The sequence below is a fragment of the Trichomycterus rosablanca genome, chromosome 12 (assembly GCF_030014385.1).
Source record: "Trichomycterus rosablanca isolate fTriRos1 chromosome 12, fTriRos1.hap1, whole genome shotgun sequence".
Classification (NCBI taxonomy): domain Eukaryota; kingdom Metazoa; phylum Chordata; class Actinopteri; order Siluriformes; family Trichomycteridae; genus Trichomycterus; species Trichomycterus rosablanca.
The window spans coordinates 9638093-9658246 of record NC_085999.1 but is presented as its reverse complement, the minus strand read 5'-3'; the positions used below and the strand labels follow the sequence as shown (position 1 = coordinate 9658246).

The 20154-nt window shown below is 40.2% G+C and overlaps 1 protein-coding gene across 2 annotated transcripts in view; it reads left to right on the top strand.

Moving 5' to 3' along the window:
• kalrna (kalirin RhoGEF kinase a) overlaps positions 1 to 20154 on the top strand; it is a 192004-nt gene that overhangs the window by 68474 nt on the left and 103376 nt on the right. For both annotated transcript variants that reach the window (XM_063006545.1, XM_063006544.1), the window contains exons 2-5: positions 8553 to 8627; positions 9776 to 9890; positions 14260 to 14452; positions 16003 to 16515. In XM_063006545.1, the coding sequence (XP_062862615.1) occupies positions 8553 to 8627; positions 9776 to 9890; positions 14260 to 14452; positions 16003 to 16515 (896 nt within the window). The remainder of the gene's footprint in view (positions 1 to 8552; positions 8628 to 9775; positions 9891 to 14259; positions 14453 to 16002; positions 16516 to 20154) is intronic.

Sequence of the window (20154 nt, the reverse complement as noted above, 5' to 3'; positions counted from 1 at the left end):
ATATATGCCTGAGGGAAATCCCTGCTTGATATCTATTTCATGCCTGAAATTCATTATGATCTTTCATTTGCATACATTTCATCTCATCTAAAGAGCTGTCAGCCCAGCTGCTACCATCACCTCTCCTAATTTACTATCCATTTCCTTCATATACCGCCTATGCTTTCAGGATTACAGAATTAGTTCAATGTGCACACCCTTTTCTGAGACCAGACACTATCTTGTTATCTTGGTCTTTTGGCACAAATCCTGGCATCTTTCTGATGCCAGCTAGCGGCACACCACAGCCCCAATGAGACCTGTAATTATTTAGTGATTAGCAGGTGCAGATGGTTGATTATTCAATCATAATTAAATGTCTTATCAAAAAGAAAGAATGCATAAGTGTCCTGCTGTGAATTAGGCCTATCAAATAATTACCCATCACCCACTTTCAGAATGCACTGATTGACCCACTTGCATTCATGCATAAAATGTATATGACAATGATGTACCAATATTTTTATAATCAAAGCTCTCCTGATATTAGTTGATATTGATGTTGACCCAGTATTGTCATATTGCTGTACTTTTACATTGTGTTAGTCAAAGTCTTATGCGTCAATATAAAATATATTATTAGAAATAAATGGAAAACCTTTCAGATTCAATCTTTTTAGGATATCATGGTGTTGATTCTCATACTCATACCATCTCATGAGTATATTCTGTGTTTGGGCGTTAGTGTAGGGGTAAGTGATATGTAGAGACAACACACTATAACCCCCTTTTTGCAAGATGGACATGAAAAATACTGGAGTAATGTTTCCTTCACAAGGTTTGATCTTTCCATAAGTTAGAAATGGAAATAGGAATGTTAGAAAGATGTTATCTTACTAATAAACAATATGAGCACTTGTCATTGTTAATAATTAAGGTTTGCCATATTTGCCACTCAGTCCAGGTGTATTTCTTGCTTTGCATCCAGTGTTTTAAAGTAGTGCTGGACCAATCCCATATGGTGGTTGCTATGGTAACATTTATGATGTTTAACATCTTTATAATGCCGTGCTTTTTACTTTTTGCCTGAGGAAATCAATGTTCATATTTTTCTCATTATCTCTACGGCTGTAGGCAGTGACATTTACAAATGTAGCATAGTTTCTTTTTTTAGTTCAGGTTCAGGTCTTTTTCATCAGAAAAATTATTCGGTGTCATTTTGTTCTACTTTTGATTGTGTCTTTTTCTAACATACTGATTCTTTGCTCTGTTAGGTTCTTATTGCTGTTGTTTTGTATGTTTCTCAATGCAAAGTCTGCTGTCATTTTATGCTTTCCAAACTGAATAAGACCAAGGTTAAAATGTGTGGTATTGGATTTGCACATTGGTACTATAGCAAAATGTAGATCTAATCTTATCACATAATAAAATGTTTACATGACTCAGGTGCAATTGCTTTAAAACAGTGTAGTGTATTTAAAAATTCAATGTAAAAGATAGTGACTGTGTACAACATCACATATGTAACAGGGTCACAGTGGATCATCAGCATGTGATGCCAAGTGTGGCGCATAGAATACACTGGTTGAGTTGGATCAAATTAAAAACGTAGTGCTGGTAGAAGGCCAGTCCATTAAAGATTTTCCGGAAGATTATTACTGGTATAAGAGGAATAAGATCAGCCTAATAGGAAATATTGACTTATTTAATAAAGCATGTAACACAGACGGTCAATTATATAACAGAGAACTTCTGATAGAAATGAACCATGAATAATTATTGGAAAATAATTGTATTTTTTTTTATATTTCTAGCCACACATTTGAGAAATACATTTCCTGACATATAGGGCCTTGAAAATGTGGTCACTGAGCCATGCTAAGATGCTGCAGATGCTCCAGTCACTTTTGACTGTACACGGAAATGTATGGCTGCATTTAGTTGGGGCTCAAAGAGATGTGGTTTAGAGGATTTGCACAGTCTTAAAGACCCAGATGCTTCGAATTATGATGCAAGATGAGCAATGTGAAGCCAGAGAATTTTACTTTCTACAAGCAACAGGATATGTTACATTTGCTATATATCACATTACATTCAAATTCGTGTTAAATAGTAGTCAGTACCTGCAATCAATTAAAGTGACTCCTATTAATGCCATATAATGTTCAGCTCTTCTAGCAGGATATTCCTGACATTTACTTAATTGCATCCTACAGCAAAAGCCACGATCTGTAAAGAGCTTACAAAGTATCAAAGGGATCTCATTGTTAAACGGTATCAGTCATTAGAAGAGTACAAAAACATTTTCATTACATATACCATAGAACACAGTGAAAACAGGTGGAATAATATGGCACAGCATGGACATTACCAAGAACTGAACGTCCCTTCAAAATTAATGAAAAGACATTAGGTAAACTGGTCTAGAGGCTGCCAAGAGACCTACAACAATGTTCAAGGAGCTGCAGGAATTTCTTGCAAGTACTGGTTATGTACACTTGACAACAGTCTCCCATATTCTTCATGTGTCTGGGCCGTGGGCTAAGGTCCTGCTAAAAAAAACATCTAAGCCCGGCTATTTTGCCAAAGGTATGTGGGAAATTTTATGGTCAGATGAGCCCAAGGTTGAACATTTGCTCATAATTCCTAAAGATATGTTTGGCAGAAAAACAACACTGCACATCACCAAAAGAACACCATACCCACAGTGAAGCATGGTGGTGGCAGCGTTTTGCTTTTGGTCTCTTTTTCTTCTGCTGGAACCGTGGCTTTAGTAAAGATGGATTATAAACAGCTTCAACTATCAGTAAATTTTGGCACAAAACCTTCAGATGAAGATGAATTTCACCTTTCATCACAACAACAACCCAAAGCATACCTCCACATCAACCAAAGAATGGCTTCACCAGAAGTAGATTAACAATTTGGAATGGCCCAGCCAGAGCCTAGACCTGAATCCTTTAGAACATCTGTGGGGAGACCTGAAGAGGGCTGTGCACAGGAGATACTGTCACAATCTGACAAGATTGGACAGATTTGGGGCGCTTTTGAAAGGAAGAGTGGGTCTAAAGATTGCCATGTCAGGACGTGTCATGCTGACAGACTCCTACCCAAAAAGACTGAATGCTGTCACAAAATCAATAGGTGCTTCAGCAAAGTATTAGTTTAAGGGTGTTCATATTTATGCAACCACATCATTGTAGTTCTTTTATTTTATTCCCTTCTTCCCTAATTGAATTATACAGATTATAGGTCACATTAAAGGTGAATAAAGTTCTGAAATGATTCATCTTGGTCTCATTGTAACACGGGTGTGTAGATTTTTAAATCCATTGTATGTGTGTGTGTGTGTGTGTGTAAGCAGAGCATAGCTAAGATGTTTTTCACAGTTGGAAGGGGCTTAACCCCGTTTCTCTTGTAAATGTGTTGCTAGGGGTAACAGTCCCCTTGACAACGGAGAAGAATCTGGGGTACTGGGTTTTATGTTTCTGCTGGTTCTTTTTGTGTGTTTGTGTGTGTAGATGTGTGTATGCAACAATAAATGTGCACAAGTTGAGGTGATTATGTATCCTAAATGTATTAAATAATGTATTTTATTAAAATACATAACATATTTAGCAGATCCAGAATACATTTGGTTGAAGAAAAAAGGGACATTTACACTGTTCACCATTGTTGATTGGTGAGAGATCTAAAAGATCCTCATATGATGTTTAAAGTGACACCAAAAAGCTAAAATGATTTTGTATTACAATGAATAAAGTCCCAAATACAGAACAGCTATGAGAAAAAGTAGATTAATTACCTGACGCAATGTTCATATCTAATACTACAAATCAGAACAGAAGTATCAGCTTGTGTCATGTAAGTGCACAGGTGTGTATGAGATGTGCATGTAGTTCTAATGTATGAATATGGTGTAAAATGTTGACACCATATTCTTTTCTTTTTCATATTTTGGCTCTTCACTGGCTTCCTGCAGCTGCTCACATTCAGTTTAAAACAACAATGCTTGACTACAAGGCCAAAAAATGGACCTGCCCCAAGTTACCTTAGAGAACTTATCACACCCGCTCTGTACCACGCAAACTCCGAGCCACTAGTTTCACTCATCTTAATCCTCCACCCAGAACTTAAGGAAGACAAGCATGAAGTTTCATTTCTGTACTAGCACCCAAGTGGTGGAACGAACTTCCCCTGTATGTTCGAACATCTGAGTCTCTTATCGTCTTCAAAAGACGATTAAAGATTAATTTCTTTACTAAACACTTGGGCTGAGAACTAACATGCACTAACGAAACTTCTATAGCATCTTATTTTTAAAAAACCTGTTGTTTGCTTAAACTAGAGTAGGGAAATGATTACTGTGGAAGCACTTCCGTAAGTGGTGGAATGAACTTCTCCTGTCTGTTTGAACATTCATCTTCAAAAGACAATTAAAGGCTCACCTCTTTACTGACCATTAGGGCTGAGCACTAGCATGCACTTACTAACCTTCTATAGCATTTTATTCTTTAAAAAAAACTGTTGTTTGCTTAAACTAGAGTAGGGAAATGTTTACTGTGGAAGCACTTCTGTAAGTCGCTCTGGATAAGAGCTTCTGCTAAATGCCGTAAATGTAAATATAAATGGATGATATATTCACCCTGCAATGAAGTGGCATCCTGTCCGGTGTATTCCTGCACCCAGTGCTTTCTAGTAAAACCAGACTTTCCACAGTTCTGTCCAGGAATAATGAAAATGAATCAAATCGTAATCAAATTGTAAAAAAAAACATGACATTTAAATCCTGAGACATAAACAAATATTTATTTAAAACATATCAGCTCAGTGAAATGTAACAGTAATGCAGCACTTGGCTTTTTGTTTTTGGTCTCTTTATTATTAGACTCTATTATTAGTATCCATTAATTACAGCTTGTAGTGAATACATATGGCACAGATTGAGTCTGTGACCTTGGGTTTTACTGAGAAAAAAACCACATCTTTACTCCCTCCTCGCTGACTGAAGATACAGATCTGTTTAGGTTTTAGTTTACTGGTCTATGTTCTCGTCTTCACAGTGCATTCTCGCTCACACTTGCTCATCTGTCATTTTTATATCAAGTGCTTTGGTAGTCTTTTATTGTAAATAAAATCATTCACAAACCTCAGTAACTCATGTGCATGTTTATGTATGTCGTATACATCTGCTCTTACTGGTGAAGGTAGTGATCTGTATCTGTATATACAGGCTTTAAAGTGACCCAGCAATCCCTCTTTTTCCAGATATTATCCCATGTTTTTCATCAGGACACAAGGCTGTAGATTATTGCCTGAAGGAGCTGCTCGGGATGAAGAGAGCTTTTAACTAGGATTAGGGGAAGGTCATATGTCTCACCCTGTTTATCTCTGTCTTAATAATATCTTATCTTTTCTCCCGTCTTTTTGGTGTATTGTTTCCTTTATATCCTGTGTTTCTTTTAAATATTTTATATATTCATGTGTTTCTTGACATCAACTGTATTTTTCCCCTTTTTGCAGTCTATAAAGAATTACCAGTTACAGTGATTTTGCCACATTAGGATTTTAGCCAAACAAAGGACTCCATTATCACCACTGGTAGTATAGTAAATATTATCCATTTTAATGGAGGGTAACACTGTGGCTCAGTGGGTAGCACTGTTGCCTCACAGTAAGAAGGTCCTGGGTTTGATTTCCAGGTGGAGAGGTCCTAGTCCTTTCTGTGTGGAGTTTGCATGTTCTCCTCATGTCTGTGTGGGTTTCCTCTGGGAGCTCCGGTTTCCTCCCACAGTCCAAAGACATGCATTTGAGATGAATTGGATATACAAAATTGTCTGTGACTGTGTTTGACATTAAAGACTTGAACTGATGAACCTTGTGTAACTAGTAATTACCGTTCCTGTCATGAATGTAACCAAAATGTGTAAAACATGACGTTAAAATCCTAATAAATAAATACATACATTTTAGTGGGTTTTAAATAGCAGCAAACATTTACACTTTTCCCCCAGTACTTTTAGTAAGAAAGTATTGGAACACCCCATCTATTTTTGAATTTGTGTTTCAGCCACAACAATTGCTAACGGGTGTAATAAATAAATTATATAAATGATATTATATGCTTTTAACCCTGCAGAAACAGTTTAGGGAAGGCACTTTCATGTTCCAGCATGACTGTGCCCCTGTGCACAAAGCAAAGCATATAAAGACATGAATAGACCTACATAGAGCCCTGACCTCAGCCCCATTGAACAACGTTGGAATGAACTGGAGCATCAATTGACCTCAGACTTTCTTGACCAACATCAGCGCCCAGCCATACGAATGCTCTTTTGACCGAATGGGCACAAATTCCCACATATTTAAATTTACATTTTCAGCATTTAGCAGACACTTTTATCCAAAGTGACTTACAATACTGTGACAGTATATCGTCTGAGCAATTGAGGGTTAAGGGCCTTGCTAACGGGCACAATAGGGGCAACCTGGGGCTTAAGCCTGCGGCCTTTTGATTACTAGTCCAGTACCTTAACTACTAGGCTACAACTGCCTTATACTTCAATGTCTTGTGAGAAGCCTTCTCAGAGAAGTGGCTGTTGTTAAAGCTAAAAAGATCACTTTCTTTAGCAACAAGCTCATGATCAGGTGTCCAAATACTTTTTGTTATACAGCGTAGGTATATATTCACTATAGGTTTACAGTAACCTTGGCAGCCCCAGCATTTAGCACTTATTAATTGAACACAGTATAGATTGGCTAGATGGTCTGATAACTCACTTCTCCTTTAATCACCACATTTTGTATCCAGCATGTTTAACTGGTTATACGAAATCACAGCTGCTCTCATTCATGTAATCCTGTATAATCATCTACAGATTTGTATTATTACCCACTCCCTGTGCGAATATACTGAATAATCATTTCCTGCATGTGATGAAGTATGTTTTATGCTTAACGTCTTGTCTAACCTATTAAAAGCATGCAGCATTTTTCTTTAATGGACTCATTTGTTAGTGAGCTGCCTGAGTGTTTCTCATCTTTAATAAGCTGGAGGCCGGTTACATGACTTTAACTCTAATAAGGAGCTGGGTGGAGGCCAGAAACATGACTTTAACACTGAGGACAGGAAGATTCAGCCTCTTTAGGGAGTCACTTAGTAAGAAGTGTTTTTGAATTGCTTAATTTAGTGAAGTGTGTATGACATCTTTTACCAGCACCACTTTGGGAATCTTTCGTAACGAGGTTTTGAGACGTAATGAACTTGAAACCAGCATGAATTTGAGAGAATGATTAAGTGAACATGTGTGTGTGAATGTGAGAGAGGCTGTTATTGTGTAATGATTATTATTGATGTTCTAATGTGTACTAATATGAGTTAAACTGGACTGAAAAGCATATGGTCAATTAAAAATCAGCTGATTTTGAATCCTGTTTAATATCATTTGTATTGCACTGATTTGCCACCTGCTATCATGTTAAACCATACTGTACTGAGTTCCCTACAACAATATACACCAACCAGGCATAACATTAAAACCATCTCCTTGTTTCTACACTCACTGTACTGACTGTAGTCCATCTGTTTATTTGCATGCTTTGTTAGCTCCTTTCACCCTGTTCTTCAATGGTCAGGACTCTCCCAGGACCACCACAGAGCAGGTATTATTTGTGTGGTAGGTCATTCTCAGCACTGCAGTGACACTGACATGGTGGTGGTGTGTTAGTGTGTGTTGTGCTGGTATGAGTGGATCAGACACAGCAGCGCTGCTGGAGTTTTTAAACACCTCACTGTCACTGCTGGACTGAGAATAGTCCACCAACCAAAAACATCCAGCCAACAGCGCCCCATGGGCAGCGTCCTGTGACCACTGGTGAAGGTCTAGAAGATGACCAGCTCAAACAGCAGCAATAGATGAGCGATCGTCTCTGACTTTACATCTACAAGGAGGATCAACTAGGTAGAAATGTCTAATAGAGTGGACAGTGAGTGGACACAGTATTTAAAAACTCCAGCAGCGCTGCTGTGTCTGATCCACTCATACCAGCACAACACACACTAACACACCATCACCATGTCAGTGTCACTGCAGTGCTGAGAATGATCCAACACCTAAATAATACCTGCTCTGTACAGTAGTGGTCCTGGGGGTTCCTGACCATTGAAGAACAGCATGAAAGGGGGCTAACAAAGTATGTAGAGAAACAGATGGACTACAGTCAGTAATTGTAGAACTACAAAGTGTTTCTATATGGTGGAGCTGATTTGTTTGCACTGTATATATTGTATTATGTGGTGCACCATGGTCCTTGTATATAGATAGTTGTATATATGCAATGACAAAAAAGCCTCTTAAACTTGACCTTGAACATCATTGGTAAAAGTAATTAAATAAAACTAATTTATGATTATATTTGAGTGTATGCTAGATTGAGGAAGTGTTGAGTGTTGAGAATGTGTGTGTGTGTGTGTGTGTGTGTGTGTGTGTGTGCGCGCGCTCCTCTGGTGTAATGCAATAATCCGGTAATAAGTTTATAGATGAAAGTCTCTCTCTTCTGTTTCTCCTGTACAGGGTCTTACAGAAGTGAAGGAATTAAAGCGTCCGACGTGCTGCATGTGCTGAAAGATAAAGTGGCCTTTGTATCAGGTGAGTGGATTCGGTGACTGCCGAACAGGAGGAAGCAGGTTTTATTTAGTTTTTTTGGCTGAGATGTAGCTACTTCCCAAAAGCACAGAGCTGGGAGAAGATTGTGTTCTTATTAGAGAAGAACACCTACTGAGCATTTTATTAGGTACACTTATCTGGTATCCACAAAGTTGAATCAGTTCATCTGGACACAAAGCTTCGTGCGGAGATACCAAGCTTTGTGTCCAGATGAACTGATTCAACTTTGTGGATCTGCGTACCTGAACATGCATCAAGAGGCATGAAGAAACAAGTAGGTTCATATAGAGATCCGTATCGTGCACTGAGAGTCATGCACCAATCCACATTATCGCTTTTTTAATTATACTGGGGCATAAATGGCAGTGCCTGCAGCAGACCTTATGATCGAAAGGAAACGCTAGGCTGGAGAGAGATTTTGTGTATATACTCCTAACATGAACGTTAATTCAACACAAAAGGAAGGAGGTTAACTTTTAACTGCCCTTGTTAAGACCTTGGATAAAGAGTGTGTGTATGTGTGTGTGTGTGTATGTTGTGTGTGTGTATATATATGTTGTGTGTGTATATGTGTGTGACTTAAAAGGACCCAGCTGGAATGTCTTCCCTCTTTATTCCCATAAAGAGCTGGATTTGGAGTCTGAACTGCTTAGTAGTGTGAAGTGATGAAGCACTCGACCTGTGTGTGTGTGTGTGTGTGTGTGTGTGTGTGTGTGTCTGTGTGTTAAATTATCCGCAGACTGTACAGTTGGCAGGTCCTTCATAAAAATGTCAGTACTGATATGTCAGAACGATCCCTCCCAGAAGATGAACCCCCTCTTTACCCCCCTGTATGTGCTTGTTTACGTATTTGTCTCTTGGTCCTTTCTCCTCTTGCCAACATAGACTATTATGTTCTACAGCCATTATGTCCTTAAAAGTTGATTCTGTGTAGCTCACATTCTAGTTTTAAATCCTTTATTTAAGGTGCTGTGCAGTTTAAAGTTGTGCTCTGTTGCTCACATGAAGAATATTCATGCAGGTCAGGAAGTTTAGTGATGCAAAGCTCAGTTTGTTTTAAACATTAATCATTAAGCAGTAGCATGCTGATGAGTTACTGCACTCAGAATGAAGGCTTTGTGTATTTTTAGGTGGCCGTGATAAAAGAGGAGGGCCTATTTTAACCTTCCCTGCCAGAAGTAATCATGACCGAATAAAGCATGAGGATCTACAAAGATTAGTAACATACCTGTCCACTGTGCCAAGGTGAGTTACCCCACACCGGGCCGTCACTATTAAATGATTTTTTAAACTAGTCTCTTTAAACATCAGCTGTAGTTTATGTACAGTTGTCACCTGTTCAGCCATTCTCTCACCCCTTAGAGACACACAGCCAGTCGTGTGTCTGTGTAGGTGCCCGTCTGGCTGATAGCAGAGCCGAGATTAGAACTCAAGAGGTCTAGATCTTAACACTGGTGTGCTAGCGTGTTATATCACTGTGCCACCTGAGAAAATCATGCACATCAGTGTTGTTGGAATTTTTAAATACTGTCTAAACTTACTGGCATCTTTATTCGGTTCACCTACATACACATACGGAAATTCCACCGCGTTACACCACACTAATGGCAACATATTCAAATGTTTTTTTTAGAAAATCGTGCACTGGGTGCTTAGGTTGCAGAGCAGTGTAATGCTCTAGTGCATAACTTCTGATATCTGAGTTTGAATCTTAGCTGTGCCATGTACTTTGTTTTGTTTATTGGCATTTTAACGTCATGTTTTACACTTTGGGTACATTCATGACAGGAACGGTAGTTACTCATTACATACAAGGTTTATCAGTTTACAAGGTTACATTGAACACAGTCATGGACAATTTTGTATCTTCGAATCACCTGACTGCATGTCTTTGGACTGTGGGAGGAAACCGGAGCACCCGGAGTAGACACGGGGAGAACATGCAAACACCACACATAAAGGACCTGGACCACCCCACGTGGGGATTGAACCCAGGACCTTCTTGCTGTGAGGCGACAGTGCTACCCACTAAGCCACCGTGCCGATGAACTTAGGCATGTGCGTACTCAGACACATGATTGGCTGTGTATCTGTTGTGGGGAGGGACGGTGGTTGAGCAGTGATTCCTCATGAATGACTGGTCACGGTGCCCACACAAGGGGTGCTTGATCTCAGTGAGACATTGCATCACTTTACATACGTGATACTGTGTTCTGCAGTAAGTGGCAGTGCACTTGTCTATGAGGGCGCATGATTGTGGCCCTTGTGTACTCTAACCTGTGATACAATTTGTGTTGATTTGCATAAAGTGAGGCAGAAGGTTTTTTTTTTTCAACAATGTGATTTTTTTTTCCATTGGAAGAAAGTTTATACACCCTGTACTTTATTCATCTTTTTAAGTGTGGAATTGCTGAAGCTTTAGCCTTTTTCAATATATGAATTATACAGATTTCAAATTTATCTTGGCTGGCAACAAGTGTTGCTGGGATTCACTGCAACTCGTCAGGACAAAGAAGTACTAGAGAAAAAAAGTACATTATTTAAGCTACGTCTTTAACCGTCTACAAGTCATGTAGCCACACTACTAATTAAGTCTTATTACCATCTATTAAGTTATTATCTATTAAGTAATTAAGTCCTATTACATTTTTTTCATTATTAATTTACTTACATCCATGTAGTCTATTAGGTTGATGCAGAATTCTGATATATTTTCTATGTATGTGCTGTTTTGTTCTGCCTGCCTTTACTGTTTTATTTAAAAGAATAAGGGGTGCTCTATCTTTTACATGAATTGCTATTCATATTAATGTTTATGGCATTTTTTATTCTACAGGCTCTAGAATTATACATGTGGGACCTCTGCTTGCATTCATCTTTTATTTCCTACTAAATTAAGCACTAACTAATAAATACTAATAAAAAGCAAATCAGTTGAATGCTTTTTTTTTCTTAAATTCATTCATGTAATGTCCCGCTTCCCAAATGCCATGCCCTGTTTCTCCTCACAGTACCATTATTAAATCCCCGAAGGCCAGCTTCAGCTGTGATTTACAACCAGCACCGCCGGACAGCTGGTATCCCTCCACCGAGCCGCCTGCATGGCTGCAGTAGGCCGTGTACAGATCAGATGACATGTCTCAGTGATGCACTCGAGGCTGCTGCTGGGTTTCATTCGCTGGTTACAGATTACCATCAAGGTCGATGTGTAGCGTGTTTATTTTAAGGCATAACTGAGATGAACGAAGAGCGATGTTGTAGGAAAAAAGCTATATGGGAGCTTTAGGGATGGATTCTGTGTCTGTGCTTGTGTTTTAGTTGGCTTTAAATGGAATGTGTGTGTTTTTATGTATTTGTTTTGGATGTGCATGGGGATTGTGATACTGTAACAGATTTGGGTTTAGTTTATTATTATTTTTCTTTATATATTGTTCATGCATTTTCTCCCCTTTTTCTCCCTTATAGCGCGTCTAATTGCTCGATTGTGTCATGCTTTCTCTACACCAATGTCGATCCCCGCTCTAATTGAGGAAAACAAAGCTAACCCACGCCACCCCCGTCCCGTGGGCAGCAGCCGTATGCATTTTGTCACCTACGCTTTGACGAGTGCAATGCGGATCAGCACTGTGTACGGAGAGACAGCACTCTTTTCTCGTCTCTGTGCAGGCGCCATCAATCAGCCAGCAGAGGTCGTAATTGCATTAGTTATAAGAGAGAGTCCCAATCCAGCTCTAATATCCCACCCCTGAACAGGCCAATCGTCGTTCATGTGGCTGCTCAGCCCAGCTGGCAGGCAGAGCTGAGACTCGATACGATGTATTCGAGATCCCAGCTCTGGTGTTCTAGTGTGTGTTTTTACCGCTGTGCCACCTGAGCAGCAATGGGTTTAGTTTTAATTTTCAATTCTTGTCATGTGACTTGGTACTGATATGTTACATTTGTCTTAAAAGTTGTCTTAAAGCAGCTTTATAGAGATCCAGAATAAACACCAATAGAACAACAGTGGTAACGAGAAATTTCTGAAATTATATTCATTCTTACAAGGACCAAGACTCACAAGAGACCCACTCTTCTCATGAACAGCCTAGACTTGTTTTATTTAATTCTCTGTGCCAATATAACATCATCAAAGTCACTAAAACATCTGTATAGCTGGTAGAATTATAGTTTTATCCACTCTGTGATATATCAACATCTTAACACTGTGTTTTTTCCTGGCTGATCCAGTATATAGGAGACACCACAGCAAATATTGGCACAGTTTTAATGCCAGATACCCTTTCTCATGCAACCCTCCTATTTAAATCTGGGCCTGGAACTGGCACTGAGAGTGCACTGGCTGGTGCACCTCCTCCCAATGGCTAGGCTGTTTCCACCACCCCTTCCTCAGACATTAGCCAATGATGTTTGTGCAGATGCCTGACTGACTAACAGCACAGCTGAGATTTGAACCCCGGATCCTTGGATTTCAGCAGTAGTGAGCTAGTGTATTTCACCTCTTTGCCACCCAAGTGCCACACCTTAAAACAATGTCAATGACTGAAATATGACTAAAACAAAAATATGCTGTTTTGACAGTGGCCTAGTATTTAAAACTAATTTCTCCCAAGGTACTAAACACACTAAATACTAAAAACATTATGTACATTTTGCTGTTATGATCTGTATGAACTGTGGGTATAGTTAAAAAATAGCATATACAATGTTTTGCACTATTTAATACAGTATTAACTAATATTAATGATCATATTATATTGCTTACAAGAAACCATGATGATGCACATACTCTGTACAATACACTGATCGATTTCCAGTATACATTTAGAGCTGAATCATCAGAGTTAGATCACTGTGTAACAGAGTCTGATGCTGGTACAGGTTTTTGTTAGGAAAATCAATCGTATTGAGTTTGTGTTCTTCCAGGCTGTGATCAGTCATCTCTGTTCCCAGTAGCTGCATGGTGTTTGAATTCAGTCCTGTTGCACAAGACTTGGTTTCCAGTTTGTGTCTGTCTATGTCTGTCTCACTCACTGTCTGTCTCACTCACTGTCCCACTATCTCCTACTGTGTCCCACTGTCTCACTGCCCCACTGTTCCACTGTCTCCAAGTCTCACTGTCCCACTGTCTACCACTTTCTCACTGCCCCACTGTCCCCCACTGTCTCATTGCCCCATTGTCTATCCCTGTTCCACTGTCTCCCAGTCTTACTGTCCCACTGTCTCCCACTGTCCTACTCTCACCCACTGCCCCACTGTCTCCCACTGCCCCACTGTCTCCCACTGTACAAAGACTAGGGGATATAGTAGGATTTTCTCATTCAGATGTAGCCAACATGCATGTTAGTCTCAAGTATTTTAGAAGACCAATGACCAGGTCTTGGTAAAAATAATAATAAGTCCACACAAAGTCAATTCAAGTTTCTCTGTCCTATTGTATGTAATAAAAACAAATTTTATATGACTTCATTAGAACAGAGACTTTATCTTGATCTCTTTGGGTGTTGGGGAAATTAATTTATCTAATTAATATGGGACGGTAACTAGTACCTCTGCTGAAGAGGCTTATTAGGATTGACCATGTGACATTGACGTTCTCTCTCTCTCTCTCTCTCAGTGAGGATGTGTGTAAGCGGGGCTTCACAGTCATCATTGACATGCGAGGTTCTAAGTGGGACCTGATCAAGCCGCTGTTAAAGACCCTGCAGGAAGCTTTCCCAGCTGAGATCTGTGTTGCCCTCATCATCAAACCTGACAACTTCTGGCAGAAGCAGAAGACCAACTTTGGCAGTGCCAAGTTCACCTTTGAGGTACTGAGGGCACGAGGAACCAGTGTTTGTAATAAAGCTCCTTGTTTTTATACATGGCTGGTTTTGCTGAATTATTTTACTTGGAATGAGTAAATAATAAAATGATATGGTTAGTTGTTTACCTGGAGTTTTTAATAGAGGTGATATTAAATGTGGACATGATCATGATACAGGAATGTGGTGTTTTTTTCTCAATAATTGCCATGGGGACTTTTTGCTGACTGATTCTGTCAAGCACAAATGTGAATATTTAAAGAAAATCTAGTTTTTGGATGATGTTTAAATTAATACAATAAATTATCATACTGATACTATAAAATGTTTTAATTAACTTAAAAATCTGGCGTATTTTTTCATAGATGTGTCATAGTTTTTTGGGTATACCTCTATGTTATAGTTTTCTACCTCACAAAACAGGCAGAAGGTGAATTCATTCATTTATTTGCTGCCCGTTTTACCACCACTTTTTCCCAGTCAGGGTGGTGGTGGGTCCAAATAATTGGGCAAGAGGCAGGAAACACCCTGGACAGGTTGCCAGTACATCACAGGGCATTCACACGTAGATACATACTCACACTTAGGGCAATTTTAGTAGCTCCAATTGGCCTGACTGCATGTCTTTGGACTTGTGGGAGAAAACCAGAGCAGCCGGAGGTAACCCACGTGAACATGCAAACCTTGGAGGGTGAATTGAATGGGTGCGTGTTGTGTTCTGATGGATTTTTGTTGCTGGTGAATACATGTGGTGCCAGACTCACTGTCATGATCAGAATGGAGCTGGTAGTAAAGATGAATACTCACTCACTCACTCACTCACTTACTTTCTTAACTGCTTATCCGATTACGGTCAGGGGAGGGGGGAGAGGTGCTGGAGAAAATCCCAGCTTTTCAATGGGTGCAAGGCACACAGTAACACCCTGGACGTGGCACCAGTCCATAGCAGGGCAGACACATATACACACACACATACACACACCCATTCATCTATAGAGCAATTCAGTGTCTCCAATTAACCTGACTGCATGTTTTTGGACTGTGGGAGGAAACCGGAGCTCCCGGAGGAAACCCGCGCAGACATGGGGAGAACATGCAAACTCTGCACAGAAAGGACCTGGACCACCCCACCTTGGGATTGAACCCAGGACCTTCTTGCTGTGAGGCGACAGTGCTACCCAATGAGCCACCGTGCCGCCCACTTAAGATGAATACATAATTAAATAAATTAATATACTGTACATGCGGTACTTTTAGAGATTAATTGTGTGCCAATGCCATTGATCCAAATAAATATAAACCATCTATACAACACTAAAAATACATTATTTTATAATGAAAAAAGAATATACTTTATATATACATATATATATATATATATATATATATATATATATACAGTATATATATATATATTATATAGAAAACATCTTAAATGTAAATGAATAAAAATATAACAATCTATACTAATAAAATACACATTTATCAGATTTTACATCCATTTTACTTTCACATTTTATTAATCTAAGCACTGTGTTTCTCTCTGCTATTCATAGACTACCATGGTATCAGTGGAGGGTCTTACCAAGATAGTGGACCCTTCTCAGTTAACGGACGATTTTGACGGTTCTCTGGAGTACAACCACGAAGAGTGGATGGAGCTGCGTGTGTCACTCGAGGAGTTCCTGAGCAGCGCAGTGCACCTCCTCTCACGGCTGGAGGAGCTGCAGGAGCAGCTGGCTAAGAAGGAGTTCCCCGTGGATGTGGAGGGTTCACGCAGGCTCATCGAGGAACACACCCAGCTGAAAAAGAAGGTGATGAAGGCTCCTGTAGAGGAGCTGGACCGTGAGGGCCAGAGGCTGCTGCAGTGCATTCGCTCCAGCGACGGTTACTCCGGGAGGAACTGCATCTCGGGAAGCGCGGACTTCCAGAGCGTGGTGCCGAAAATCGCCAGCCTACTGGATAAGCTGCACAGCACCAGGCAACATCTGCACCAGATGTGGCACATGAGGAAGCTGAAGCTGGACCAGTGTTTTCAGCTCAGGCTTTTTGAGCAGGATGCAGAAAAGGTACGTGAGCTCTGGTTGATGTTTTATCAGAAGGGTATTTGAGAACAGCCCAAAATTAATGTTTAGTCTTGAATGTTTATAGTGTTTAGGACAGCAAGAAGATTTCAGAGGGCAGGAAATACAGATATGTAAAAATCTACATTATATTGTTAAAACAAAATGTAGACAAAACTAACACTGAGACGATAATTAATTAAGTTAATTTTTAGTTTTTTTTAATTCAATTGCACTGTATGTGACTTTGTGGCGGCACGGTGGCTCAGTGGGTAGCACTGTTGCCTCACAGCAAGAAGGTCCTGGGTTCAATCCCCAGGTGGTTAGGTCCAGGTCCTTTCTGTGTGGAGTTTGCATGTTCTCACCATGTCTGTGTGGGTTTCCTCCGGAAGATCCAGTTTCCTCCCACAGTCCATACACACACCCATTCACCTGGGGATCAAACCCAGGACCTTCTTGCTGTGTGGCAACAGTGCTACCCACTTAACCTCTGTGCCGCTTTATTTTTCAATCAATCAGACCATGCTAAACTGACCCTGTATGTACTTTGACTTTGTATGTTAGTAAAACCCATACAGAAAAATCTGGCAACATTTTTAATAGTGCCTATGATGGACTAAGAGGAATTTAGGTCTGTTTAAGGACTTTATATTTTATCTTTTGTCTGCAGTGAGATGAAAAGGCATGTGAGATAGGTAGATAGGTAGCATATTAAATGCATCATTACAATAAAGCAATGATGCGAAAAACACACACTGGGATAACTCTGCTTACAAAATAAAACTCTACTACTGTTATGTGTTAGTCTTCTATAATAAAACTATTCTCTAACCAGAAATACGGGTGGCACAGTGGTGCAGGTGGTACACATACAGTGGATTCCATGCAGCAACAAGGCACCTGAGGAATAAGTCATATCCAGTTACCCAATTTGTATTTCTGCCTTTACTGATTCAGACCTTTATTCCTATTACACACCCCCTCCAACACATGCAATAGCCGACCCAGCTGGTACAGGTGCAGTGAATTCCATGCAGCAACATGGCACTTGAGGAATTAGTCATATCCAGTTACCCAATTTGTATTTCTGCCTTTACTGCTGCAGACCTCCACTCCTGACACACACATCCCTTCCAACACATGTGCAATAGCCGATTGCTTCTTTTCACCTGCACGAGGTGGGTTCATATGGGGATCCGTATCATGCACAGAGAGTCAAGTACCAATCTACATTACCCCCGTCTCATTGTGCAGATGCCATCGACCTACCAGCAGTGGTCATAATTGCAACAGTAACGATAAATCCTTATGACCTTCCTTCCTCGTATGAGCCAATCACTGTCCATTGTCTACTCAAACCCGGATCTCATCAGTAGACCTCTGTGCCAACTAAGCACCAAGTAATGTGCTAAATTAATAGATTGAGTAACTTGGAGGGCAATTACAACTACATAAATCATATCCTTAAAAAATAAAGAATAATTTTGTATGGTGGCACAGTGACAGTGGGTAACACTGTTACCTCTCAGCAAGAATGGCCTGGGTTTGATTCCCTGACTGGGTACCCAGGGTCTTTAGCACTGTCTTCCTCTTTCTGTATGGGTTTCCTCTGGATACTTCAGTTACCTCCAACAAATCCAAAGACATGCATTCAAGACAACTGGAGCTACTACAAATTTCACTGTGTGTGTGTCCTGTGATGGACTGGCAACCTGTTCGGGGTGTTTTCTGCCTTTTGCCCAATGAATTAGACCCATCATGACCCACAGAAGGATAAAGTGGTGGTAAAACAGACAATAAATGAATAAATTAGCCACTATGATGTTCTTTTTCTCAGAGTAATGTGTGACATTGTTTTCTTTTTGTCAGATTCCACACTGGCTTATAGATGCACCTGCTATTACAAGTTAAATGTGTTTTCATTCTTCTCTTATTACTCGGCACATTTAGACATTAAATAGAGGATTTTTTATTACGCACTGAACTCAACACATTTCACTGTAATCCCACTAAAGACTGCTTATATCCTCGCAGTTTCAGATCAAAGGCTGTAATAAAGGAGAGCGGAGGGACTCCAGACTTTCATGTGTATTTCTCAATAAGAGAGTGTGGGCTCTGGACTGACCTCACATCGACTCTCTCCTTCTCCTTGATTACCGCGTGTTTGATCTCTACCATGTTGGCTTGCAGATTATTCTCCTGACATAAGGTGGATGGCTTCAGGGCCGGTCAGAAGAGCCATTTTCAACCCTGGCTCTATTGTGGAAGAATTTGAGTTTTCAAAGATGTGGCAGGGAGATAAATGCTTTGGCAGACAGACCTAAATGCCCTAAGCAGTCAAGGTTTTGCTTTAGAGATTACATTTCTTTTGAGAACAATATGATATTTTTAATCAAATTGCAAATCAAGAATCTGGTGAAACTGAACACTCACTCATAGCCTACAATCAGGGTAGTGGGGGCTGGGGGTGCTGGAGCCTATCCCAGCTTTTTAATGGGCACAAGGCACAAAGTAACACCCTGGATGGGGCGCCAGTCCATTGCAGGGCAGACACACATACACACGCGCATTCACCTATAGGGCAATTCAGTGTCTCCAATTAACCTGACTGCATGTTTTTTGGACTGTGGGAGGAAACCGAAGTTACCGCAGGAAACCCATGCAGACACGGGGAGAGCATCCAAACTCCACACAGAAAGGACCTGGACTGTCCCACCTTGGGATCGAACCCAGGACCTTCTTGCTGTGAGGTGACAGTGCTACAGATCAAACAGATCAAAATTGAAAAGCAATTATTGTACCAAGCTGTACAATGTAACTCAATATAATTTGTGCTCTGGCTCTTCCTCCAGTTCAGAATTTTGATTTATTTGATTAAACCATCAGGATCTGTCTGAAAACCTAGTGAGCTGCCTAAGTAGAGAGTATTCTAAGGCAGACTAACTGCAGAAAGCAGAAGACAGACTACTTAAACAGTGCTTACGCTTTCGGCTGTCCCCGACTACCGCCGCAGTGTTAGCTTATTACGCTACCAGAGTTAGCCTCAGGCCATTCAAACCAATGTGCTGAGGCGACACAATCTCCCTCCGTGTACCGAAAACTGTTACATTGCCACTGACAGACCCAAAATTGCAAATAAATAACACTTGTACAGAAGTGGTGGAATTACTTGCATTTGAAAATACATTGCTTGCTTCTCCACCCACCCCCCCATCCATATTCAAATGTTTTTGTGAGAAAAGTTGTGTCGCACTGAATGCTGGGATTGCCTTTACCGCCGAGGAAGCATTGGATGCTCCATCAGATTATCGCTTAGAATTAAGGCACCTCAGTAGGCAGCATTTTAAGAAATCTAAGAATTTAGATGTGTGTAGATGATGTAAAATACTGTCTATGTAGAGGGCGCACTAGTTTGTTTTATTAGGATTTTAACATCATGTTTTACACTTTGGTTACATTCATGACAGAAACGGTAGTTACTCATTACACAAGGTTCATCAGTTCACAAGGTTATATCAGACACAGTCATGGACAATTTAGTGTCTCCAATTCAACGGAGCACCCGGAGGAAATCCACGCAGACATGGGGAGAACATGCAAACTCCATACAGAAAGGACCCGGACCGCCCCACCTGGGGATTGAAC